Genomic DNA, 27122 nt, shown 5'->3' with positions numbered 1-27122 from the left:
AAAGTCCAAATACAGCACATCAACTGTTCTCTCTTGTCCACTTTACTGGAAACATCCTCAAAAAATTCCAGAAGATTTGTCAAGCATGATTTCCCTTTCACAAATCCATGCTGACTTGGACCTATCATGTCACCTCTTTCCAAATGCACTTCCATGACATCCTTAATAATTGATTCCATCATTTTACCCACTACCGATGTCAGGCTGACTGGTCTATAATTCCCTGTTTTCTCTCTCCCTCCTTTTTTAAAAAGTGGGGCTACATTTGCTACCCTCCACTCGATAGGAACTGATCCAGAGTGTATGGAATGTTGGAAAATGACTGTCAATGTATCCGCTATTTCCAAGACCACCCCCTTAAGTACTCTGGGATGCAGTCCATCAGGCCCTGGGGATTTATCGGCCTTCAATCCCATCAATTTCCCCAACACAATTTCCCGACTAATAAGGATTTCCCTCAGTTCCTCCTTCTTACTAGACCCTCTGACCCCTTTTATATCCGGAAGGTTGTTTGTGTCCTCCTTAGCGAATACCGAACGAAAGTACTTGTTGAATTCGTCTGTCATTTCTTTGTTCCCCGTTATGACTTCCCCTGATTCTGACTGCAGGGGACCTACATTTGTCTTTACTAACCTTTTTCACTATACATATCTATAGAAGCTTTTGCAGTCCGTCTTAATGTTCCCTGCAAGCTTCCTCTCGTACTCTATTTTCCCTGTCCTAATCAAACCCTTTGTCCTCCTCTGCTGAGTTTTAAATTTCTCCCAGTCCCCGGGTTCGCTGCTATTTCTGGCCAATTTGTATGCCACTTCTTTGGCTTTAATACTATCCCTGATTTCCCTTGATAGCCACGGTTGAGCCACCTTCCCTTTTTTATTTTTACGCCAGACAGGGATGTACAATTGTTGTAGTTCATCCATGCGGTCTCTAAATGTCTGCCATTGCCCATCCACTGTCAACCCCTTAAGTATAATTTGCCAATCTATCCTAGCCAATTCACGCCTCATACCTTCAAAGTTACCCTTCTTTAAGTTCTGGACCATGGTCTCTAAATTAACTATTTCATTCTCCATCCTAATGTAGAATTCCACCATATTATGGTCACTCTTCCCCAAGGGGCCTCGCACAATGAGATTGCTAATTAATCCTCTCTCGTTACACAACACCCAGTCTAAGATGGCCTCCGCCCTAGTTGGTTCCTTGACATATTGGTCTAGAAAACCATCCCTTATGCACTCCAGGAAATCCTCCTCCACCGTGTTGCTTCCAGTTTGGTTAGCCCAATCTATATGCATATTAAAGTCACCCATGATAACTGCTGCACCTTTATTGCATGCACCCCTAATTTCCTGTTTGATGCCCTCCCCAACATCACTACTATGTTTGGAGGTCTGTACACAACTCCCACTAACATTTTTTTCCCTTTGGTGTTCTGCAGCTCTACCCATATAGATTCCACATCATCCAAGCTAATGTCCTTCCTAATGATTGCATTAATCTCCTCTTTAACCAGCAATGCTACCCCACCTCCTTTTCCTTTTATTCTATCCTTCCTGAATGTTGAATACCCCTGGATGTTGAGTTCCCAGCCCTGATCATCCTGGAGCCACGTCTCTGTAATCCCAATCACATCATATCTGTTAACATCTATTTGCACAGTTAATTCATCCACCTTATTACAGATATTCCTTGCATTAAGACACAAAGCCTTCAGGCTTGTATTTTTAACACCCTTTGTCCTTTCAGAATTATGATGTAGTGTGGCCCTTTTTGTTTCTTGCCTTTGTTTACTCGGCCTTCCACTATTGCTTTTTACCTTTCTACCATCTGTTTCTGACTCCATATTACTTCACCCTGTCTCGCTGCATAGGTTCCCATCCCCCTGCCATATTAGTTTAAACACTCCCGAACTGCATTAGCAAATGTTACCCCCAGGACATCAGTTCCAGTCCTGCCCAAGTGCAGACCGTCCCTTTTGTACAGGTCCCACTTCCTCCAGAACTGGTTCCAATGTCCCAGGAATTTGAATCCCTCCCTCTTGCACCACTGCTCAAGCCACGTATTTATTTTAACGATCCTGCTCCCTCTACTCTGATTAGCATGTGGCACTGGTAGCAATACAGAGATTACTACCTTTGAGGTCCTACTTTTAAATTTAACTTCTAGCTCCCTAAATTCAGCTTGTAGGACCTCTTCCCGCTTCTTACCTATATCGTTGGTACCTACATGTATCACGACAACTGGCTGTTCACCCCCTCCCTCTCCAGAATGCTCTGCAGCCGCTCCGAGACATCCTTGGCCCTTGCATCAGGGAGGCAACATATCATCTTGGAGTCTTGGTTGCGGCCACAGAAACTCCTATCTATTCCCCTTACAATAGAGTCCCCTATCACTTGACAATTTGACAATCTGGAAGGACAGACAGGAAGGAAAGGAATGTGGGGTAGCTCTGTTGATAAAGGATGCAATCACTGCAATAATGAGAAATGATATTGGCTCAAATCATCAGGAAGTTGAAACAATTTGGGTGGAGATAAGGAATAATAAGGCAAAAAAGTCACTGCTGGGCATAGTCTATAGGTCCCCTAACAGTAGCAACTCTGTTGGTCGGAGTATAAACCAAGAAATAGTGGGGGCTTGTAAAAAGGCAATAATCATGGATAATTTTAACCTCCATATTGATTTGACAAATCAAATTGGTTAGGGTAGCCTTGAGGAAGAGTTCATAGAGTGCATAAGGAATGGATTCTTGAGCAGTATGTAACAGAACCAACCAGGGGGCAGGCTATCTTAGATCTGGTCCTATGTAATGAGACAGGATTAATAAACAATCTCCTGGTAAAGGATCCCCTTGGAATGAGTGATCATAGCATGATTGAATTTCAAATTCAGATGGAGGACGAGAAAGTTGGATCTCAAACCAGTGTACTAAGCTTAAAGTATGAGGGCAGAGTTGGCTAAAGTGGACTGGGAAAATAGATTTAAGTGTAGGATGGTTGATGAACAGTGGCGTACATTTAAGGAGATATTTCATAACTCTCAAGAAAAATATATTCCAGTGAGGAGGAGAGGGTGTAAAAGAAAACATAGTCATCCTTGGCTAACGAAAGAAATAAAGGACGGTATCCAATTAAAAACAAGGGCATACAATGTGGCCAAAACTAGTGGAAGGACAGAAGACTGGGAAGCTTTTAAAAGCCAGCAAAGAATGACTAAAAAAATGATTAAGAAAGGGAAGATAGACTATGAAAGTAAACTAGCACAAAATATAAAAACAGATTATAAGAGTTTCTAGAGATATATAAAAAGGAAAAGAGTGGCTAAAGAAAATGTTGGTCCCTTAGAGGATGAGACCGGGGAATTAGTAATGGAGAACATGGAAATGGCAGAAACTCTGAACAAATAGTTTGTATCAGTCTTTACGGTAGAGGACACAAACAATATCCCAACAGTGGATAGTCAAGGGGCTATGGGGGGAGGAGGAACTTAACACAATCAGGTGGTACTGAGTAAGATAATGGGAATAAAGGCAGATAAATCCCCTGGACTTGATGGCATGCATCCTTGGGTCTTGAGAGAACTGGCGGCAGGGATAGTGGATGCATTGGTTGTAATTTACCAAAATTGCCTGGATTCTGGGGAGGTCCCAGCAGATTGGAAAACTGCAAATGTAATGCCCCTATTTAAAAAAAGGAGGCAGACAAAAAGCAAGAAACTATAAACCAGTTAGCCTAATATCTGTGATTGGGAAAATGTTGGAGTTCATTATTAAAGAAGTAGTAGCAGAACATTTGGAAAAACATAATTCAGTCAGGCAGAGTCAGCGTAGATTTATGAAGGGGAAGTCATGTTTGACAAATTTGCTGGGATACTTTGAGGATGTAACAAACAGGGTGGATAAAGGGGGAACCAGTGGATGTGGTGTATTTGGACTTCCAGAAGGCATTTGACAAGGCGCCACATAAAAAGTTACTGCACAAAATAAAAGTTCATGGGGTTGGGGTTAATATATTATCATGGTTAGAGAATTGGCTAACTAACAGAAATCAAGAAGTTGGAATAAATGGTTCATTCTCTGGTTGGCAATCAGTAACTGGTGGGGTGCCACAGGGATCAGTGCTGGAACCCCAACAATTTACAATCTATATTAATGACTTGGAAGAAGGGACTGAGTGTAACGTAGCCAAGTTTGCTGACGATACAAGGATGGGAGGAAAAGAAATGTGTGAGGACACAAAAAATCTGCAAAAGGACATAGACAGGCTAAGTGAATGGGTAAAAAATTAGCAGATGAAGTATAATGTTGGAAAGTGTGAGGTTATGCACTTTGGCAGAAAAAGTCAAGAGCAAGTTATTATTTAAATGGAGAAAAATTGCAAAGTAATGCAGCACAGCGGGACCTGGGGGTACGTGTGCATGAAACACAAAAGGTTAGTATGCAGGTACAGCAAGTGATCAGGAAGGCCAATGGAATCCTGGCCTTTATTGCAAAGGGGATGGCATATAAAAGCAAGGAAGTCTTGCTACAGTTATACAGGGTATTGGTGAGGCCACACCTAGAATATTGCATACAGTTTTGGTTTCCATATTTAAAAAAGGATATATTTGCTTTGGAGGCAGTTCAGAGAAGGTTCACTAGGTTGATTCCGGAAATGAAGGGGTTGACTTATGAGGAATGGTTGAGTAGGTTGGGCCTCTACTCATTGGAATTCAGAAGAATGAGAGGTGATCTTATCGACACGTATAAGATTATGAGGGGGCTTGACAAGGTAGATGCAGAGAGGATGTTTCCACTGATAGGGGAGACTAGAACTAGGGGGCATAATCTTAGTATAAGGGGCTGCCCATTTAAAACTGAGATGAGGAGCAATTTCTTCTCTGAGGGTTGTAAATCTGTAGAATTTGCTGCCGCAGAGAGCTGTGGAAGCTGGGTCACTGAATAAATTTAAGACAGAGATAGACAGTTTCTTAACCGATAAGGGAATAAAGGGTTATGGAGAGCGGGCAGGGAAGTGGACCTGAGTCCATGATTGGATCAGCCATGATCATATTAAATGGCGGAGCAGGCTCGAGGGGCCGTAAGGCCTACTCCTGCTCCAATTTCTTATGTTCTTATTAACACTGGTATCTAGAGCCATGTTGGCAGCAGTCTGAGGTTGCATGGTAGGAAGCTAACCTTGCCTGACACCAGTCTGAGCTTCCATTGCAGCACTCAGATGTTGTGTGGCTGCTGCTTGTGCTGCAATGGAAGCTGAGACATCGATTATCAGACACTGCATTATGGTTGTGTCACAAGTGTGTTGTTAGAGTTGCCCACCAGTTACATGTTGGAAAGGATGGTCTCCAAGCTCTGTGCAAAGCCCAATGCCAAGTCGGTGTCAGACTCCTCCATGCTCCGCAACATTGTATGCAGGCTTCCCAATGCACCAAACACTTCATTATGCATACCCATCAGCCTTCTTCTGTAGCCTGCCCCATCGAAGTCTTCGTCTGAGTTCTCTGCAGCAGAACTCATACATGACATCACCCTCCGGCGAACTGGCACCTTTGCTATCCTTGCCCCCTGTACTGTCTGTAGGCCACTCGTGCCCGGTGTCTCACCAGATCGCGCCTCTATGCTATTCTCTAACTTACACTGTTTCAATATCTGAGCTGGTGGCTGTGAGTGTGAAATCGAGTGAAGGTGTGTCTTTATCATCATTGTCTTCTTGCTGTTCCTCCATTGCCTGGGCAGGTTGCACTTCTTGAGTATCCAAAAGGAGAAAGGCACAAGGGTAATGCTGTGGTGAGGGGAGGGGGTGAAGTAAGAGGTGCATGCTTACACTATGTGCAGCGTGTAAATCAGAAGAGATTGTGGGATGAGGAGGAAGTGGGATCAGAGAAACATAGAAATTTACAGAGCAGAAGGAGGCCATTTTGACCCATCATGTCCATGCTGGCCGACAAAGAGCCGCACGGCCTTTGGTCAGCAGCCCTAAAGGTTACATATAAACCTATGAACAATGACGGAAAGACAAAGAGCACCCAGCCCAACCAATCCGCCTCACACAATAGCGACATCCCTTATACTGAAACATTCTACACTCCACCCCATGTGATCTCCTGGGAAAGGCAAAAAACAGATAAAAAGCCAGGCCAATTTAGGGAGAAAAAATCCGAGAAAATTCCTCTCCGACCCATCCAGGCGATCGAAACTAGTCCAGGAAATCACCCTGGCTGTATTTGATTCCCTGCAGTACTTACCATTATATCGGCGCCGTCCAACAAAAGGTCATCCAGTCTAATCCCAATTACTTGCTCTAGGTCCGTAGCCCTGCAGGTTACGGCATTTTAAATGCCCATCCAACCATCTCTTAAAAGTGGTGAGGGTTTCTGCATCCACCATTCTTCCAGGCAGCGAGTTTCAGATCCCCACAACCCTCTGTGTAAAGAAGCCCCCGGTCAAATCCCCTCTAAACCTTTCACCAACCACCTTAAAACTATGCCCCCTCGTAATAGGGTTAAGTATGAGAATGCCATTATCTTTGATGGTTTCAGCCTTGTTACTGACCAAGGCCTCAGCTCAGCCATGGCCCTTCCAATAATGGCCAGCACTGTCTCCTCTGTGGGAATTTAGGCCATGCAGGCAAATCTGTCTTCAGCTAGTTAACTCCTGCTGGTTTGCACCTGCAAGAGAGAGAAAAGTGTGTCAGTGTGTGTCGTACAATCTGTTTGGGTGATGTGGCTGTCATGGTTGAATAGCTGATCGTGTGTACAGCTGTGAGATGTGGGTGTGAGGTTTGCAGCAGTATTAAAAGTGTGAGGGAGCGGTGAAACTATGAATGTTAGGTACGAGTCCTGATTGATAGAGATTGTTGGTAGGTGAGTGATGGAGACATGGTGGATTGAGGTTAGTAGTACAGCTGGTAGGTATGGCATATGAAAGTGCATTCACTTTTGACCACTTGCGTGAGGTAACTGAGTTTCTTGCAGCACTGCATCCAGGTCCTTGGGGTTGACTCCTGGCAATGACCTCCACCAATGTTCCCTTTAATATGCGCAGCCATGTAGCTCAATGGACCTCCGCGCAGACGGCTCAATTTCAATGAGAAAAATCGCACATGCAGGGTATTTTGAATGGCCATGCACCCAAAGAAAATAAAACGGGAACATTGACCTCCATGGCTATCTGCTCCCACTGCCTTCTGAGCATGTGTCAGGACTCCTGCCCCCCTACAGATACAGAACTTCTCTCCTGCTTTCCAGCTCCTCCACCAAGGCCTTCAGTGCAGTGTCCAAAAACGTTGGAGCTTGTTCTCTCCTGTGGTGTGCCATTCTTCGCTGGTTCTCATGCCAGATTCACTTCCTGAACGACTGCCAACACGTGCTCCTGGCACAATCCACCTCCCCTTTAAGAGGTGCAGGCTAGCTTTAACTGGTGCTAGCCTATCAAAATATTGGCCCCTGCTGATGCATCCAACCAATGAACAGCAGAGTTAGTGATGGCTGGATGCTGAAATCATTTAAATGAATAGGCAGCACGAAGTTGGTGTGCTGTCTGCATATCAATTAATGGGAATGGGTTAATTACGCATCGCAATCCCTGTGAATGTTTTCGGGAGCTATCGAATTTAGCCTCAGTTATATTTTATTTTCACATTTCGAATTTTTAAAATATTTTTTGAATTGACAGGCTATCCTTTTGAAGTTTTTTCTTTCACCCTTTACACTTATGGTTCTTCAAAGCTTACCATTTATGTCAATGATTTAGCATATTACAGTTTCAATGGCTAAAATTTTCATAGGCCATGGTAGTACTTTTTATTTAAAAAGCATAAGTGACACCCTGATGACTTAGTGGCCAAATGCATCAACATAGTGCTGTATTGAGCCTTAGGGGAGATTTTTAGACTAACCGTTGAGTGGAAATGCTACAGTGGCAACCCCAAATTGCTGGCATACGACTTACCACCCTGTTCCCGCCAATGGTGTGGCCATTGCTATCTTCCCACGAGTCTACCGCTGGGCAGCTGGCGAGCCCGCCTGAGTCAGGCGATAGACCACCAGGGTTCTATAACTTATCTAGATCCTGATTTCCATTTTATGACTTAACTGGGCTTGGTTTTTGCCCGCAACTCGCTGGCCCTATGTTAATAAAGTCCAACCCCCAACATAGACGATGTTTCCAGCCAGCTGACAATCACATGGAGTGAATATCTACCCTCTACAAACAAGGCATGCCCCAAGTTCATTTCTGATCTTTTCAGAGTTACTTGATCTAAGGCAGGCAGTAGTGACGACTTTACAATTGCCCTCAGCCAAGATTCTTTTGATATGACCGTGTAAGTCCAGATGTCAAGGTAGGCTTGTCAGATCAAATAATCTGTTGATACTGCCTGTCTAGACTCATGCAAGAAGTATTAGAAAATTATGGAACTGTGCCTTGGCATGAGTCATTATCTTCAGATGACGACAAGAAAAAACATTAGGAAAAAAATTTAAAGATTAAAAATCTAGAGGGAGAAATTGGCCTGGTTTGCACCTCCAGTTTGCACCTGCAGGGGACTGTAACAGGGCACTAAGGGGTCACCGACCGGGCGCGGCAAAATCACCGACTCCTGCGAACTTCCCTGGCGGTTTTGCGCTGACGCTAACATTTACCACCATGCTCTCTTGCGCCCCAGAGATCGTGACGCCATCCAATGCGCAGCACCCCATTACCGCCCCGGATGCAATATTCACTCCTGCCCCCTGCAGTATCGCCGGGAGTCAACAATGGCAGCTGCAGGAGGCGTTGTCACCTCGGCTGGCTGCTTGGGAAGTGCTAATTAAAAGCAGTGGTGGTCAGATAGGGTAAAATGTATTTATCTCCCCATTCTGGTGCCTCCTGATTTTCTTTGCCCCCTCGATTGCTCAGTCCTGCACTCCCTTGGGCTGCTATGCACGTAGCGCAGGTGCTGTGGCCCAACACAGAGAGCATGGAAACTCATTCACCCCAGCATCGGCCCGTCCCTTTAAGCGAGGGAAGGAGCCTGTACAAACAGCATCGCTGTACTGAACATTGCTCAGCGATCTGCCGCTACTGCCCCTCTCACTCCCTTTAGTGCTCTAAGGGAAGTGATAGTGCTTGATTTAACGATCCACTTCCCTCTTGGAGTGTTAAAGCAAACATTTCCATCAGCTGCAAATCTTTTTCGCCCAGCGATAACTTGTGAATGAGCGCAAAAGTAATGCCCCAAATGGGACACCATGCAATTTCTAACCCATAGGACCTTACGTTACATTATGTAGATTAAGAGAATAGATTTCTGAACTTTAGGGCATCACTTAGAAGGCCACTCTTTTGCTTGTATCAGTATCTCATTTTTGTAACAGTAACTCTACTAACTCAAATATGGGAACCATAGAGGCTTCAGAAACGGTGCAGAAAAGATTTACGAGAATGATTCCAGGGATGAGGGCCTTCAGTTATGTGACTAGTCTAGAGAAGCTGGGGTTGTTCTCCTTAGAGCAGAGAAGGTTGAGAGCAGATTTGATAGAGGTGTTCAAAATCATGAGGGGGTTTGTAAAGAGTAGATGGAGAGAAATTGTTCCCATTGGCGGAAGGGTTGAGAACCAGAGGACAGAGATTTAAGGTGATTGGCAAAAGAACCAAAGGTGACATGAGTGAAAACTTTTTTATGCAACAAGTGGTTAGGATCTGGAATGCACTGCCTGAAAGGGTGGTGGAGGCAGACTCAATTGTGGCCTTTTTGGGGAATTCCTTTAATTGTGGGAATTGAATAAGTACCTGAAGGAAATAAATTTGCAGGGCTAAGGGGAAAGGGTAGGGGAGTGCTCTTGCAGAGAGCCGACACAGTTTCGACGGCCGAATGGCCTCCTTCTGTGCTATAACCATTATATGATACTACATCTGTCAATAAGCCAAAAGCTGAAACAAAACTTATAAATTAATTACTATTTATTTTTTTTCATTTATTTAATTTCATATATCTCAATAACTTTGAGAAACTCAGAACTCTGTCATTCTTTATCTCATGCATCAGTTTTTAGTGCATGTAACACTGGCAATTACAATAGCATCTATCTTGTTCTCTTCATATTTTAGAAATGCTGTATTGTTGAAATTGCAAAATAAGTCTTTTGAAACTCAAAAAAAATTGAACAAACTCATTCATACTGTAATTGCAGATATAATTGCAATCTAGATATCTAACTCAATTTAGAGCTTGGCAACGGTTTTCCCAAAATCAACACTGTAATGCTTAGGGTAAAAATGATTTGTCAGCATAAATTGTGTTCACTCTATGCCACTACTTATGCCAAGCTTATGGTCTACAGGGCAGTAGTGATACCTGCTCTCCTATATGGCTCAGAGACGTGGACTATATACAGCAGACATCTCAAAGCGTTGGAGAAGTACCACCAGCACTGCCTCCGCAAGATCCTGCAAATCCACTGGGAGGATAGATGCACCAACGTCAGTGTTCTCGCTCAAGCCAACATCTCTAGCATTCAAGCACTGACCATGCTCGACCAGCTCCGTTGGGCGGGCCACATCGTCCGTGTTATGTATGGAGAAAGAGTCAGACTGAACAATGTGAGCTCAAAGTAAAGTGACCTGAGTCTTTTATTGCAGGTCTCCAGAGTGCCTTTCCAACCTGTGAGGCCTCCTTAAATACCTGTGCTCACAAGGGATTATGGGATCACTTGGGACTCCAGGGGATGAGTCCTCTGGTGGCTGTACAGAGTAAATACAAATTTGCATATAAAACAACACTCCCCCCAAAAGTCAATAGTGTAACTATTTACAATGTGAATCGATCTGGAGCCCTTCTTGCCCTGGTCGATTGTCTCGGTGTGAAAGCTGGTATTGTTGGATCTTTTGTTGGACCCTCACTGGGCTGCTGTGCAGCCGGCTTTGCTGGGCTGCCTGGTGTGTTGGATCCTGCTGGGCTGCTGTGGATGATGGGTTCTGCTTCATGGTCAACCGTGCTGGTTGCCACTGGTGTGTATGTTGGGGGATCAAAAAAGGTCGGGTGCAAGGTGGGTTGCTCAGGATAGTCCGTGAATCTGAGTTTGATTTGGTCCAAGTGTTTACGGTGAATGAGTGCATTTGAAAGTTTGACCTGAAACACGCTGCTCCCCTCTTTGGCCACAACAGAGCCGGGAAGCCAATTGGGACCTTGTCCATAATTCAATACAAATACAGGATCACTGATTTCAATCATGTGTGACACATTTGTGCTATCATGGTATGCACTTTGTTGAAGCCGCTTGCTCTCTACCTGTTCATGTAGATCAGGGTGAACTAACGAGAGTCTTGTCTTAAGTGCTCTTTTCATGAGCAGTTCAGCAGGTGGGATCCCAGTGAGCGAGTGGGGTCTCGTGCAGTAGCTAAGCAGGACTCGGGATAGGTGAGTCTGCAGTGAGCCTTCAGTTACCCTCTTCAAGCCTTGCTTGATGGTTTGCTCTGCTCTCTCTGCCTGACCATTGGACGCTGGTTTAAAAGGGGTAGATGTGACATGTTTGATCCCATTACGGGTCATGAATTCTTTGAACTCCGCACTGATAAAACATGGCCCGTTGTCATTCACCAGGACATCAGTTAGGCCGTCTGTGGCAAACATGGCCCGCAGGCTTTCAGTAGTGGCAGTGGACGTGCTAGCCGACATTATCTCACATTCAATCCATTTGGAGTACACGTCTACAACCACAAGGAACATTTTACCCAAGAACAAGCCTGCATAGTCGACGTGTACCCTAGACCACGGTTTGGAGGGGCAAGACTATAAACTTAGCGGCGCCTCCCTGGGTACATTGCTTAACTGCGAGCATGTATTACATCTATGAACGCAGGACTCTAAGTCCGCATCGATACTGGGCCACGACACGTGGGATCTGGCTATCGCTTTCATAATTATGATGCCTGGGTGAGTACTGTGGATGTCATTGATGAAGGTGTCTCTGCCCTTCTTGGGAACCACCACACGACTGCCCCACAGAAGGCAGTCTGCCTGTATAGACATTTCATCTTTGTGCCGCTGGAATGGCTTTATCTCTTCCTGCATTTCCACTGGGACACTGGACCAGCTCCTGTGAAGCACACAGCTTTTGACTAGGGATAATAAGGGGTCCTGGTTCGTCCAGGTTTTGATCTGCCGGGCAGTGACGGGTGATTGCTCACTCTCAAATGCTTCCATAACCATGACTAAATCTGCGGGTTGCGCCATTTCCACCCCCGTGGTGGGCAATGGCAGCCTACTGAGAGTATTGACGCAGTTTTCTGTGCCTGGTCTGTGGCGGATGGCGTAGTTGTATGTGGATAACATGAGCGCCCATCTCTGGATGCGGGCCGATGCGTTGGTATTTATCCCTTTACTCTCGGAAAACAAGGATATGAGTGGCTTATGGTCAGTTTCCAATTCGAATTTTAGCCCAAACAGATATTGATGCATTTTCTTTACCCCATAGACACACGCTAACGCTTCTTTCTCAATCATGCTGTAGGCTCTCTCAGCCTTAGACAGACTCCTGGATGCATAAGCAACCGGTTGCAGTTTCCCGAAATCATTAGCTTGTTGCAATACACACCCGACGCCATATGACGACGCATCACATGCTAGTACCAAACACTTACATGGATCATAAAACACAAGCAATTTGTTTGAGCATAACAATTTTCTCGCTTTTACAAAGGCATTTTCTTGGCTTTTGCTCCAAATCCATTCGCCCCCTTTTCGTAGTAAGACATGCAGTGGTTCTAACAGTGTGCTGAGACCCGGTAAGAAGTTACCAAAATAGTTCAGAAGTGCCAGAAATGATCGCAGCTCCGTCACGTTCTATGGCCTTGGTGCGTTCTCGATTGTCTCCGTCTTCGCATTGGTGGGTCTGATGCTCTCCGTTGCGATCCTCCTTCTCAAGAACTCCACTTCAGGCGCCAGGAAAACGCACTTCGGGCGTTTTAACCTGAGCCCCATGTGGTTGAGTCAACTAAGAACCTCCTCCAGGTTCTGCAGATGCTCGACTCTGTTTCGACCTGTGACCAAGATGTCGTCCTGGAAGACTACGGTGTGCGGGACCGACTTCAGTAAACTTTCCATGTTTCTCTGGAATATCGCTGCCGCTGATCAAATTCCAAACGGGCATCTGTTGTAGATAAAGATACCTTTGTGTGTGTTGATGCAGGTGAGGCCCTGCGATGATTCCTCCAGTTCTTGTGTCATGTAGGCTGAAGTCAGATCCAGCTTCGTGAATGTCTTTCCTCCCGCCAGCATTGCAAAGAGGTCATCGGACTTTGGTAGTGGGTACTGGTCCTGCAGGGAGAAACGATTGATAGTTACTTTGTAATCGCCACAGATTCTGATGGTGCCATCTCCCTTGAGGACAGGAATGATCGGGTTGGCCCACTCGTTGAACTCGATCGGTGAAATGATGCCCTCTTGTTGTAGCCGGTCGAGCTCGATCTCTACCCTTTCTCTCATCATGTACGCCTTGCCTTGTAATGGATGGGTCGCACCCCGGAATTAGGTGGATCTGCACTTTTGCTCCTTGGAACTTCCTGATGCTTGGTTCGAACAGCGAGGGGAACTTGTTTAAGACCTGGGCACACCAAGTGTCGTCAGCGGACGAGAGCACTCAGACGTCATCCCAGTTTCAGCATATCTTTCCCAGCCAGCTGCTGTCAAGCAGCGTGGGACCATTGCCCGGTACCACCCAGAGTGGTAGATTGTGCACAGCTTCATCGTAGGAGACCTATATGGTAGCACTGCCAATTACGGGAATCAGTTCTTTTGTGTAAGTTCTTTGTTTCGTACGAATTGAAGTTAAGACTGGCCTTGAGGACTTGTTGCACCACAATCTTTTGAAAGTCTTTTTGCCCATGGTGGACTGGCTCATGCCCGTGTCTAGTTCCACTGACACCGGGAGTCGATTTAGTTTAACATTCAGCATTATCGGGAGACAATTCGTGGTGAATGTGTGCACCCCATGTACCTCTGCCTTCTCGGTCTGTGGCTCTGGTTCGTCGTGATCCTCCATGGATCTGTCCTCCTCTGCCACATGGCGGTTTGTAGGTTTAACAGGATTAGCAGCTCGCATGCACATACGTTGGAGGTGTCCCATTGTTCCACAGCCCTTGCAAACATACCCTTTGAATCGGCATGAATGGAAACGATGATCACCCCCTCAGCGCCAACAACAAGGTGTTAATGGCCTTGCATTCATCACCCTTGATGGTGGACTCTGAGACAGCTGCGGACGTGCTGCTGCAGGTATGTGTGACCTGTCCTGTACGTTGTGATTCGAAAACAACATCACTTTGTTCACAGTACTTGTAGCAGCACTTGTGTGCTGAGAGATTTGCTTAGTATTGTCACTGGTGGCAGTGAACACCTGGGCTATTGCTATGGCCTTACTCAAGGTTGCGGTCTCTACAGTCAAAAGTTTGCAAAGTACGGTTTCGTGGCCAATGCCAAGTACGAAAAAGTCTCTGAGCATCTGCTCCAAATGTCCTTCAAATTCGCAATGTGCTGCAAGGCATCTTAGCTCGGTGACATAACTCGCCACTTCCTGGCCTTCAGACCTTTTGTAGGTGTAGAACCGGTACCTCGCCATCAGAACGCTTTCCTTCGGGTTCAAATGCTCTCGGACCAGTGTGTACAAATCATTGTACGATTTCTCCATGGGTTTCGCTGGAGTGAGCAGATTCTTCATGAGGCCATACGTTGGTGCCCCACAGACGGTGAGGAGGATCGCCCTTCGTTTGGCAGCGTTCTCTTCCCCATCTAGCTCATTGGCCACGAAGTATTGGTCGAGTTGCTCCACAAAATTTTCCCAATCATCTCCCTCCGAGAATTTCTCCATGGTGCCCACTGTTCTCTACATCTTTGGGTTCGCTATCTGTATCTCGTCGCCAGTTGTTATATATGGAGAAAGAGTCAGACTGAACACTGTGAGCTCAAAGTAAAGTGTGACCTTAGTCTTTTATTGCAGGTCTCCAGAGTACCTCTCCAACCTGTGAGGCCTCCTTAAATACCTATGCTCCCAAGGGATTATGGGATCCCTTGAGACTCCAGGGGATGAGCCCTCTTGTGGCTGCACAGAGTAAATACAAGTTACATATATAACAGTCCACATGCCCAACACGAAATTCCCTAAGCAAGCGCTCTACTCAGAGCTCTGGCACGGCAAGCAATTCCCAGGTGGGTAGAGGAAATGTTTCAAGGAAAGCCTCAGAGCCTCCTTGATAAAGTGCAACATCCCCACCGGCACCTGGGAATCCCTGGCCCAAGACCACCCAAAGTGGAGGAAGAGCATCCGGGAGGGCGCTGAGCACCTTGAGTCTCATCACCGAGAGCATGCGGAAATCAAGCACAGATAGCGGAAGGAGCGTGTGGCAAACCAGGCTCCCCGCCCACTCTTTCCTTCAACGACTGTCTGTCCCACCTGTGACAGAGACTGTAATTCCAGCATTGGACTGTACAGCCACCTGAGAACTCACTTTTTGAGTGGAAGCATGTCTTCCTCGATTTCGAGAGTCTACCTATGATGATGACTTATGCCTTACAATTGTGCTGTGTGATATCAGTGATGAGCAAGTTAACATCTTTGTCAGAAATCTTTTATCCATTATTTTAATGAAAGCACAAACCCATTTATTTTAAATGAATTAGCACCTTCTTTAGAATAGAAGTTGGAGGAGTTTCATACAAATGCATTAATTACTAATGTGTTCCAGCACAATTTCAACCCCTTACTATTTTCTAAAACAGGAATTAAAAAAATAGAATCACAGCATATCACCTAAAATGGAAATCTGGAGAGAACCAAAAACATGTTTGAGTTGCATTACCACTACAGCTGATTCCAGTTAAGGTTGTCAAAGACATGCCTGTTCTCAGACACCACTCGATCTCTAATCCAATGGCTTTACCAGGTTTATAGAAATGGGAGTGGAACTCCTTTTTAAATGGCAACAGGGAAAGAGGCAAGCCATACGACAAGATACTGAGCTACCATCAGTGAGCTATGTTTTCCTAGCTTCCTTTTCTGACATAGCCACAAGTTTACGACCCACTCTCTGACAATGCTGACCTTTACTATGAGTACTTTGTTAATTTTTTTTACATTTGTCAATCTTAATGGAAAACAATAATCGGCACTGTAAATCATCTCATTCCAAACAGAAGTAGCAAGCATTCTGCAGATTTAAATCTATATGAATCACCAATTGTATACTGTACCAAAGCTGTTTCAATGCATGTGAATCATGTTGGTGGTTTTTATTTAATAAGATTACATCCTGGGCTAGAAATTGGCCAGCCTTGTGCCTGTTTTATTGGTGATATTTTGCTTTTTTTGATGGAAAAAGGTGTTCACCTAAATTGGTCAAAGTTGTGTGCCGGCAGTTTTGAAATACCGCTGAAAAGCAGACCGCCGTCGTACAAGACGAAAAAAAGCGATATCGCTTTAAACTGGCCATCCGGCACACCCGTATTTCGCGCGGAAAAAAACACCTGAGAAAACCCTGCGTTGTAGCCCCAGAAACAGCGATAAGTATGAAGACCTGCAAAAAAGGTAAGTTAAAATTTTTATTTTTAAATTATATTTTAGCGATTCGCTAGGTAAGTGTCCTGTGAATATTTTGAGATTTTTTTATTTTTGCAATTTTTTGTGTGTGTGTTTTCCCCCCTCCCAGGGCCTGTCTTTTTAGCTGTAATCAGCCTTGGACTAAAGTTGGAGAGGACTGCGGTTTCCACCATGAATCTTTTGTGCAGCGTCGATTTTTACCGTAGGGCACATTTTTTCCCAATGTTATGCCTTTAAAAATATAATGGTATTTTTGGTGAAAAATGCCGAAAAAATACCGCTATCGCCAAAAGACCAATTTCTAGCCCGTTGTCTCTATTGGGATTGTTCTTTTGACAATAAAACACCAAAATAAACTGGTGACAGACAGTTAGTTAACACAGATCAAAAGTGTTTCAGATGCATTACTGCAAGTTAGGTCATGCTTATTAATCTGCTGACCTGAAGCACATAAAAGGCCCTAATAGTAATTTGTAAATAGCATTGTGAATAACTTATTCTGAAAGCAGTTATTTTAGTCACAGGCTGGGTTTGACTGCGGCACATAAATTAAATGCACTTAAATAAAATGTAAAAGCTTAGCTCTTAGTTTTGTAAATGTATTATTAATCTGCATAATCTTTTCACTATAGCTGCATTACTGGAACACAAAACAGAACCAATGGTCACAAATCCTAACAGAATTCAATAATGTTGTTTTCCAAAGGTATAATATCATTCTACCATACATGCATAAACAAAGGCATACAGCATAAACATCGTCATAATTCTCACGGTCAACATAATTTCTTGGCAAAAAATTATAATTTTAACATCACTTTCCACAAAAATAAAAATAACGCGAGCTTAAATAAATATAAAGCAGAATACAGGCAGCCTAAAACCACACCTAAAGGGCACTTCAGAGGACACACCACACAACATCAAAGAATCAATCGAATTTTGTGATTTTTCTACCAGAGCCACACAAACCTGCAGTGGTCTGTGTACTAGAACCTAGCAACCAGTCTGCTGTGCTGAGCATAGTCATGTTGTCACCTAAAGGGAAATTGTAAACAAGAAATTTAAACAATAAACTGACCTTGTCAGGAGTTAAAAAAAATTGGTAGGCAGGAGATATGTGCTATAGGATAGGATAGCTTGCCCCGATAATGTTTCCTGTCTCGAGATGGAATTCTTTGAAGCCATGAACCCAGATGAGAAATAGCAAACATGCTTTGTAGCTAAATAGAAATATCAATCAAGGCTAGGATTCAAAATCAAGACTCTCTAAATGAGACTTCAGGGTTTGACCACTGAAGTGATCAGGACTTCTTTAAATAAATACTGGAGAGTTTTATCCACAAAATGAAATTCGATTCACTGTGGAAAAATGCAAAAGAATAAATGATGCGTCGAAATGGAACATTTATTGGAATGAGCTCTCTGTTTCAGAAGTATAGTCTTAAGATTCCCTCATGTACAACAGAATTATGAAGCATCAGATGAAGAGTTCTATAGCTCATGAGGGAGTTCAAGGATTAAGGTCCCATAATGATTTATTCATCATAACAAACAATATAAAGTTTTTATAAGTCAGGATATTTATTTATTTCACTGAGCCCTGAGATCATTTAATAAGTGTCTGCCAAGTAATAAAATGTAATTGGATGCAAGTTGAAACTTCTTTCTTAAAAAAAATGCATCACAAGTTTAGTCAGGAATATTCATGAGCACAAACAACAGTTGACAATGCATTTATAATATATGATTATAACAATACTTTTTTTGCTCATGGATAGTAGAATTAAAAACATTCCAGATTGTGAATTTAACATTATCAGTATCAAAATTAGGGGCTATCAAAAGGAAAGATATATACAAAGCATTAAAATGAGGGAGCATTAAAATGATGGGTCTTTTTATTTTCCAAAAATGAAAATGCAGTACAGAATTCACTGACATTTACTTTCTTGACTAAATTATAGTTATCTGCTTTCTATTCAAAATGAAAATGTGCTATCACTCTTTCACATTCATTTTACAAATGCTACCTGTCTCAAGTCACCAAGAACAGTAATTACTCTCACTTGTACAAATCAACACTTGCTATTCTGAGGGTATGCAAACTATACACATATTCATAATCATATATGCAAATTAATAGAAAGGTAAAAAGCAATAGTGGAAGGCCGAGTAAACAAAGGCAAGAAACAAAAAGGGTCACACTACATCATAATTCTAAAAGGACAAAGGGTGTTAAAAAAACAAGCCTGAAGGCTTTGTGTCTTAATGCAAGGAGTATCCGTAATAAGGTGGATGAATTAACTGTGCAAATAGATGTTAATGGATATGATGTGATTGGGATTACGGAGACGTGGCTCCAGGATGATCAGGGCTGGGAACTCAACATCCACGGGTATTCAACATTCAGGAAGGAAAGAATAAAAGGAAAAGGAGGTGGGGTAGCATTGCTGGTCAAAGAGGAGATTAATGCAATAGTTAGGAAGGACATTAGCTTGGATGATGTGGAATCTATATGGGTAGAGCTGCAGAACACCAAAGGGAAAAAAACGTTAGTGGGAGTTGTGTACAGACTTCCAAACAGTAGTAGTGATGTTGGGGAGGGCATCAAACAGGAAATTAGGGGTGCATGCAATAAAGGTGCAGCAGTTATAATGGGTGACTTTAATATGCACATAGATTGGGCTAACCAAACTGGAAGCAATACGGTGAAGGAGGATTTCCTGGAGTGCATAAGGGATGGTTTTCTAGACCAATATGTCGAGAAACCAACTAGGGGGGAGGCCATCTTAGACTGGGTGTTGTGTAATGAGAGGGGATTAATTAGCAATCTCATTGTGCGAGGCCCCTTGGGGAAGAGTGACCATAATACGGTGGAATTCTACATTAGGATGGAGAATGAAACAGTTAATTCAGAGACCATGGTCCAGAACTTAAAGAAGGGTAACTTTGAAGGTATGAGGCATGAATTGGCTAGGATAGATTGGCGAATGATACTTAAGGGGTTGACAGTGGATGGGCAATGGCAGACATTTAGAGACCGCATGGATGAACTACAACAATTGTACATCCCTGTCTGGCGTAAAAATAAAAAAGGGAAGGTGGCTCAACCGTGGCTATCAAGGGAAATCAGGGATAGTATTAAAGCCAAGGAAGTGGCATACAAATTGGCCAGAAATAGCAGTGAAGCTGGGGACTGGGAGAAATTTAGAACTCAGCAGAGGAGGACAAAGGGTTTGATTAGGGCAGGGAAAATAAAGTACGAGAGGAAGCTTGCAGGGAACATTAAGACGGACTGCAAACGTTTCTATAGATATATAAAGAGAAAAAGGTTAGTAAAGACAAACGTAGGTCCCCTGCAGTCAGAATCAGGGGAAGTCATAATGGGGAACAAAGAAATGGCAGACCAATTGAAGAAGTACTTTGGTTCGGTATTCACTAAGGAGGACACAAACAACCTTCCGGATATAAAAGGGGTCAAAGGGTCTAGTAAGAAGGAGGAACTGAGGGAAATCCTTATTCGTCGGGAAATTGTGTTGGCGAAATTGATGGGATTGAAGGCCGATAAATCCCCAGGGCCTGATGGACTGCATCCCAGAGTACTTAAGGAGGTGGCCTTGGAAATAGTGGATGCATTGACAGTCATTTTCCAACATTCCATAGACTCTGGATCAGTTCCTATCGAGTGGAGGGTAGCCAATGTAACCCCACTTTTTAAAAAAGGAGAGAGAAAATAGGGAATTATAGACCAGTCAGCCTGACATCGGTAGTGGGTAAAATGGTGGAATCAATTATTAAGGATGTCATAGCAGCGCATTTGGAAAGAGGTGACATAATAGGTCCAAGGCAGCATGGATTTGTGAGAGGGAAATCATGCTTGACAAATCTTCTGGAATTTTTTGAGGATGTTTCCAGTAGAGTGGACAAGGGAGAACCAGTTGATGTGGTATATTTGGACTTTCAGAAGGCTTTCGACAAGGTCCCACAGAAGAGATTAATGTGCAAAGTTAAAGCACATGGGATTGGGCGTAGTGTGCTGACATGGATTGAGAACTGGTTGTCAGACAGGAAGCAAAGAGTAGGAGTAAATGGGTACTTTTCAGAATGGCAGGCAGTGACTAGTGGGGTACCGCAAGGTTTAGTGCTGGGGCCCCAGCTGATTACATTGTACATTAATGATTTGGACGAGGGGATTAAATGTAGTATCTCCAAATTTGCGGATGACACTAAGTTGGGTGGCAGTGTGAGCTGCGAGGAGGATGCTATGAGGCTGCAGAGTGACTTGGATAGGTTAGGTGAGTGGACAAATGCATGGCAGATGAAGTATAATGTGGATAAATGTGAGGTGATCCACTTTGGTGGTAAAAACAGAGAGACAGACTATTATCTGAATGGTGACAGATTAGGAAAAGGGGAGGTGCAATGAGACCTGGGTGTCATGGTACATCAGTCATTGAAGGTTGGCATGCAGGTACAGCAGGAGGTTAAGAAAGCAAATGGCATGTTGGCCTTCATAGCGAGGGGATTTGAGTACAGGGGCCGGGAGGTGTTGCTACAGTTGTACAGGGCCTTGGTGAGGCCACACCTGGAGTATTGTGTACAGTTTTGGTCTCCTAACTTGAGGAAGGACAATCTTGCTATTGAGGGAGTGCAGCGAAGGTTCACCAGACTGATTACCGGGATGGCGGGACTGACATAGCAAGAATGACTGGATCAACTGGGCTTGTATTCGCTGGAGTTCGGAAGAATGAGAGGGGATCTCATAGAAACGTTTAAAAATTCTGACGGGTTTCGACAGGTTAGATGCAGGAAGAATGTTCCCAATGTTGGGGAAGTCCAGAACCAGGGGTCACAGTCTAAGGATAAGGGGTAAGCCATTTAGGACTGAGATGAGGAGAAACTTCTTCACCCAGAGAGTGGTGAACCTGTGGAATTCTCTACCACAGAAAGTTGTTGAGGCCAATTCACTAAATATATTCAAAAAGGAGTTAGATATAGTCCTTACTACTCGGGGGATCAAGGGGTATGGCGAGAAAGCAGGAATGGGGTACTGAGGTTGCATGTTCAGCCATGAACTCATTGAATGGCGGTGCAGGCTCGAAGGGCCGAATGACCTACTCCTGCACCTATTTTCTATGTTTCTATGACAGAGACTGTAATTCCCGTATTGGACCGCCCTAAGTGGAGAAAGTGCATCCGGGAGGGCGCTGAGCATTTCGAGTCTCAACGCCGAGAGCATGCAGAAATCAAGCGCAGGCAGAGGAAGGAGCATGCGGCAAACCAGTCGCACCCACCCCTTCCCTCGGCGACTGTCTGTCCCACCTGTGACAGGGTCAGTGGCTCTCGTATTGGACTGTTCAGCCACCAAAGAACTCACTTTTAGAGTGGAAGCAAGTCTACCTCGATTCCGAGGGACTGCCTATGATGATGATGATGATGGATACGCTTTGATAAGATCACCTCTCATTCTTCTGAATTACAATGAGTAGAGCCCCAACCTACTCAACCTTTCCTCAGTCAACCCCCTCATCTCCAGAATCAACCAAGTGATTTAGGTCTCCTCATGCTGCAGGAAATGCAGAAAGTTTGCATGCAGATACAGCAAGCAATTAGGAAGGCAAATGGCATGTTGGCCTTTATTGCAAAGGGGTTGGAGTACAAGACTACAATTGAGACCACACCTGGAGTACTGTGCACAGTTTTGGTCTCCTTATCTGAGGAAGGATATACTTGTCTTTGAGGCGATGCAATGAAGGTTCAGTAGATTGATCCCTGGGATGAGAGGGTTATTCTATGAGGAGAGATTGAGTAGATTGGGCCTATACTCTCTGGAGTTTCAAAGAATAAAAGATTATCTCATTGAAACATGTAAGATTCTGAGGGGGATTGACAGGGTAGATGCTGAGAGGTTGTTTCCCCTGGTTGGAGAGTCGAGAACGAGGGGCGTAGTCTCAGGATAAGGGATCGGCCATTTAAGACTGAGATGAGGAGTAATTTCACTCAGAGGGTAGTGAATCTTTGGAATTCTCTACTCCAAAGGACTGTGAATGCTGAGTCGTTGAGCATATTCAAGGCTGAGATAGATAGATTTTTGGAATCTAGGACAATCAAGAGATATGGTGATCGGGTGGGAAAGTGGAGTTGAGGTCAAAGATCAGCCATGATCTTATTGAACGGCAGAGCAGGCTCGAACAACCATATGGCCTACTTTTGCTCCTAATTCTTATGTTCTTATGAGATATAGGTTTGTAACAGCTGAGAACCACATACAACATGCTCAAACAGAACAGATAACCTAATTTTGTTACTTGACAGACACTCATTAACTGGACTCCGGGCTAAATAAAATGAGGTGCACTACAAAAAATTAAAACTTTATATTGTTTGTTACAATGAAGAATCTATTATGAGAGCTCAAACTCCCTCATGAGCTGTAGAACTGTTCAGCTAATGCTTCACAATTCTATTGTACATGAGGGAATCTCAAGATTACACTTCAGAAACAGAGAGAGCTCCCTCTAACAAATGATACAGTTACAGCTATCAATTTCATTTTACTGTGAATCTAATTGTATTTCCTGGATAAACTTCCATGGTGTTGATTTAATGGACACCCGGTAACTTCAGTGGTAAAACAGTGAATTCTTATTTACAGGGTCTCGATTTTGCATCCTAGCCTTGATTGATATTTCTAGTCAGCTACAAAGCTGAGTTTGCTGTTTCTCATCTGGGTTCATAGCTTCAAAGAATACCATCTCAGGACAAGAAAAATGAGCTGGGGCAACCTAACTTATCCTATAACATGCATCTCCTCCTGCCTACCAATATACAGTGACACCAATAACAGCTATAAAGAAGTTTGCAACCTTGCCCTTGTGATCTTTCTTGCTGAAAGAGGGTGGTATTGAGACAGAAAATAAAATGAAATATGATAAAATGGGGATTTTATGAATTGTTAAACTGAGTTTCTTGTATTTTATTGAAGAGGGAGTTAAAACTGCTAGCTTTTACCTTTGAAGATCTTTAGTTCAAGAAATGAAATAATCCAAGAAAGGTATATGGAAGGATTGATCTGAATTGGTCTAATGTCCTCTTCTCATTCTATGTTGTTCATCAGTAATACAATGTTCTAAACGAAGTAAAGTTTACAGAGCTTTCCACTTGGTTCATGTCATAAATTCAAGTACAACTTAAATTCAATGCAATATCCATTATATATAAAAAATTAAGTTGTACAATTTTATATATGCAATAGGGTAAAAATTATAAATATGTGTTCTTGTGTGGAGCCTCTCCCAGAAGGAGTGCGCATCAGGAAATCATGAGTGCATATCCCAAATTTTATGAATGGGCACAGAGTGTTGCTCACTGGGAGTGCATATCGCAAAATCAAGGGTATTCTCCCTATGGTGCGCCTGCAATTTCTCGCTATACACTCCCAGTGGGTGAAACGCGCATAACATTTACTGTAACATTCTATATAATATTTAACATTTGGTATTTTTAACCTTTTTGTTTCTCCCCCCTCTTCTCTCCCCTCTTCTCTTCTGAAGATGCAGACTCATTGTTGGGATATAGTTCCAGGGTTACCATTTGCTCTCTAGTACCTTGCCATTTTTCATGCGTTAGCCTAGAGATTAAGCGTTGTTTGGCTATTGCAACATAGGAGCACTAGAACAGTGCCCTGCGTCTGTCCTCATCAGCGTCCACACATGTACACTTATAGCAGGCTTCGCTGGATAAAATTTCTAATTTCCAACATTTTGCTATAAACATATGGGGATCATTTTTCATCTTCACATCATGGATAATAATCTGGCAGAGTATATTGCCTCTATCTGATTTTCATTCCATTGAAAGCATCCAATGAAAATCGAGCCGGTTCTATAATGGGAAGGCGATCCACTCTGCTGGATTGCTATCCATGTGTTGAACATGAAAATTCAAACCATGATGTTGCCTAATGTATTCAATCAGTTCCATTACAAGTGGCATTGGGTTCTGATTAAAAGAGGCTCATCTAGTATAGGCCAAGTAGACCGAGTATTCTCATACAAAGGCTGTTCATCTCTAATGTCGTCCAGTTCTGATGAAAGGTCATCGACTTTAAATGTTAATGTTATTTCTCTCTCTGCAGATGCTGCCTGACTTGTTGAGTGTTTCCAGCATTTTCTGTTTTTATTTCAAATTTCCAGCATCCACAGTATTTGGCTTTTGTTTGAGTATTCAAACAGTTCTGTAACTTTACTTTTACCAACAGATACCAAGTCCACACCTATATAACCTGCTGTGGAGACCACAGAGACATTTTGCAAGGCTACATTATCAGCATGGAGTCTTGCTCAACAGGAGCATGGATCCGATATTGGGGCGCAAATGGCAGTGCCCCTGATTGACAGAAAATTAAGAGTATTGGACATTGGTGTGCTAATCTCTGCACTCATTTCTCTGATCTGTGCTCTCGTCAGGCAAAACTCTGCTCTGCGAGTTAGACCTCAAGATTTATCCTCATATGTTACCCCACTAGCAGGGGAAGATTCACGATGATGGTGACAGCACAAACCATCCTAAAATGTTTACCATAACTCTAGGTGTTCTGTTGATACAAGTATATAGGGAAGCAGAAGCACATCTTCCTTGTGGAAGATGGAAGAAGATTTCCTCTGTGCAGTCGGTGGCATGAGATCATAAACTTGGGAGGAGAAATTGGCCTGGTTTGCGCCTGCCATTAGCACCTCCGGGGGGGTGGCAGTAATGGGGCGTGAAGGGCTTACCGACCAGGCACGGTGAAATCGGCGATGCCCGTGAACTTCCCTGGTGGGTTTGTGCTGGCACTAAAACTTACCACCCCGGTCTCTTGCACGCCGGAGATTGTGATGTCATCCAGTGCGCAGCATCCCGTTATCGCCTCGGATGTAAATTTTGCTTCCTTCCTCCTGAAGCAGCTGCAGGAGGCGTTGTCACCTTGACTGGCCGCTTGGGGAGCGCTAATTAAAGGCAATGGTGATCAGGTAAGGTAACATTTAATTATGTCCCCAGTGTGGTGTATTTTGCTTTTTTGGACCCCACGATTGCTTAGCCCTGCACTCTCTTAGATTGCTTGGGGCTGCTATGTGTGTATTGCAGGTGCCGTCACCCAACAGCGACAGCCTTAGGATTCAATCAACGCAGCATTCGCGCTTCCCGTTAAGGGAGGGAAAGAGTCTGTACTGATGGCAGTGCTGCATTGAGCATTGCTCAGCGCTCTGCCGATACTGCCCCTCTCACTCCCTTTAGTGCTCTAAGAGAAGTGGTCGTGCTTGATTTAGCGCTCCACTTTCCTCTTGGAGTGCTAAAGCAGAAGTTCCCGGCAGAATTAAATGTTTAGCACCCAGTGATACTTCTGTGCTCCCGCAAAAGTTATCGCCCTAAACGGTCGCTGCGCAATTTCTAGCCCTTAGTCTTTTTTCTTCACTTAACAGTTTGCTACTCTAAGCATATGGAGGCGATCTTCTCTTTAATAGTTTTCTGACAGGTTAAACACAAGAACTGTAGGTTGGGTAACAAATTCCTTAAACTTTTCGGCAGCACCCTAAACTACTTAGGCCATGCTGCACCTATGGCCAAGAGAGCAGGGGACCAAAATTGCCCCTTTCTATAAGGCCCATGGCCGCCTGAAAACAACGGCCACGGGTCTGTGCGGACTGGCCGCCAGGGAGAGGCTGCCATTTTGAACATTGCCCTCCTTCAGTCTTGGAACGGTGTAGGGGACCGCTCCGCCCATATTCCCACCGCAGCGTGCACGTACCAACCCCTTACCAACCGGTGGCGACCCCTTCCCAAAATTGCCCCAAGGGGAGTTGCCCCTTTCAAAAATTGCCCCATGGGAGCAGCATCGCCACCGGTCGGTGCCAATGACAGCTTTTGCTGTCAGTACTCTTTCTGTGCTGGGCAGCATGGCCGCCCTTAAAGGAGAGGTGGCACTGCCGGCGACTTAATTTTATTTTTAATTGTCAGCGGACTGCGAGGTTGGACCGACAATTATGCCCACAGGTTCAGCCGGGCCGCCAACAGGCAACCTGACACCTCCTCTTGGGTACCAGGATGCTGGCTCGGCCAAAACCCTCCCTAATGGCCCAGCGTTTGCCACAAAGTAGCTGCAGAGTTCGCTCGGCCTTTTGGCTAAGATCATGCGTAACTGACCTGACCAGCCACCATGACCTCCGGGTGGTTTCTCCCTGGTCAGGAAGGTATATGCTTGCCTTTTTGGAAACAGGAGGTGGGTGGGGTGGCTTGACCCATCCACCTCCATGGCACGAACCTGGTATTGCAGTACTTCCAGGAACGGTGCAGTGGCTCTAGGCCTTTTGGCTAAGAGCATTGGCGCAGAGTGATCCTTGGCATGTGCAAGGTGACCTCTGGCGTTTGTGATTTGACAAAGAATTGGAACGATTGGCTACGAATTAAAAAAAAAAAGTTCGCAGCGGCCCTCCCCTTTAACTGAAGGGGAGGGATGTTGTGACGCGCCAGTGAAATGATGTCATCAGCACGGCGACATGCTAGTGCCGGCT

General features: G+C 44.2%; 1 protein-coding gene and 1 non-coding gene across 15 annotated transcripts in view; one reads left to right on the top strand and one right to left on the bottom strand.

Annotated features, from left to right (window-relative positions):
• eya1 (EYA transcriptional coactivator and phosphatase 1) overlaps positions 1 to 27122 on the bottom strand; it is a 287775-nt gene that overhangs the window by 247548 nt on the left and 13105 nt on the right. For 7 of the 14 annotated variants that reach the window (XM_070891236.1, XM_070891245.1, XM_070891238.1 and 4 more), the window contains exon 5: positions 17542 to 17607. The exons of the other annotated variants lie outside the window; for them this stretch is intronic. In XM_070891236.1, the coding sequence (XP_070747337.1) occupies positions 17542 to 17607 (66 nt within the window). The remainder of the gene's footprint in view (positions 1 to 17541; positions 17608 to 27122) is intronic. 14 annotated transcript variants of the gene reach the window in all.
• Positions 26713 to 26909, top strand: LOC139279423 (U2 spliceosomal RNA). Its single transcript, XR_011596471.1, has one exon. It is a non-coding gene; the product is annotated as a U2 spliceosomal RNA (small nuclear RNA).

This window comes from Pristiophorus japonicus, chromosome 1 (genome assembly GCF_044704955.1).
Source record: "Pristiophorus japonicus isolate sPriJap1 chromosome 1, sPriJap1.hap1, whole genome shotgun sequence".
Classification (NCBI taxonomy): domain Eukaryota; kingdom Metazoa; phylum Chordata; class Chondrichthyes; family Pristiophoridae; genus Pristiophorus; species Pristiophorus japonicus.
This window is presented reverse-complemented; position numbering and strand designations above follow the sequence as displayed.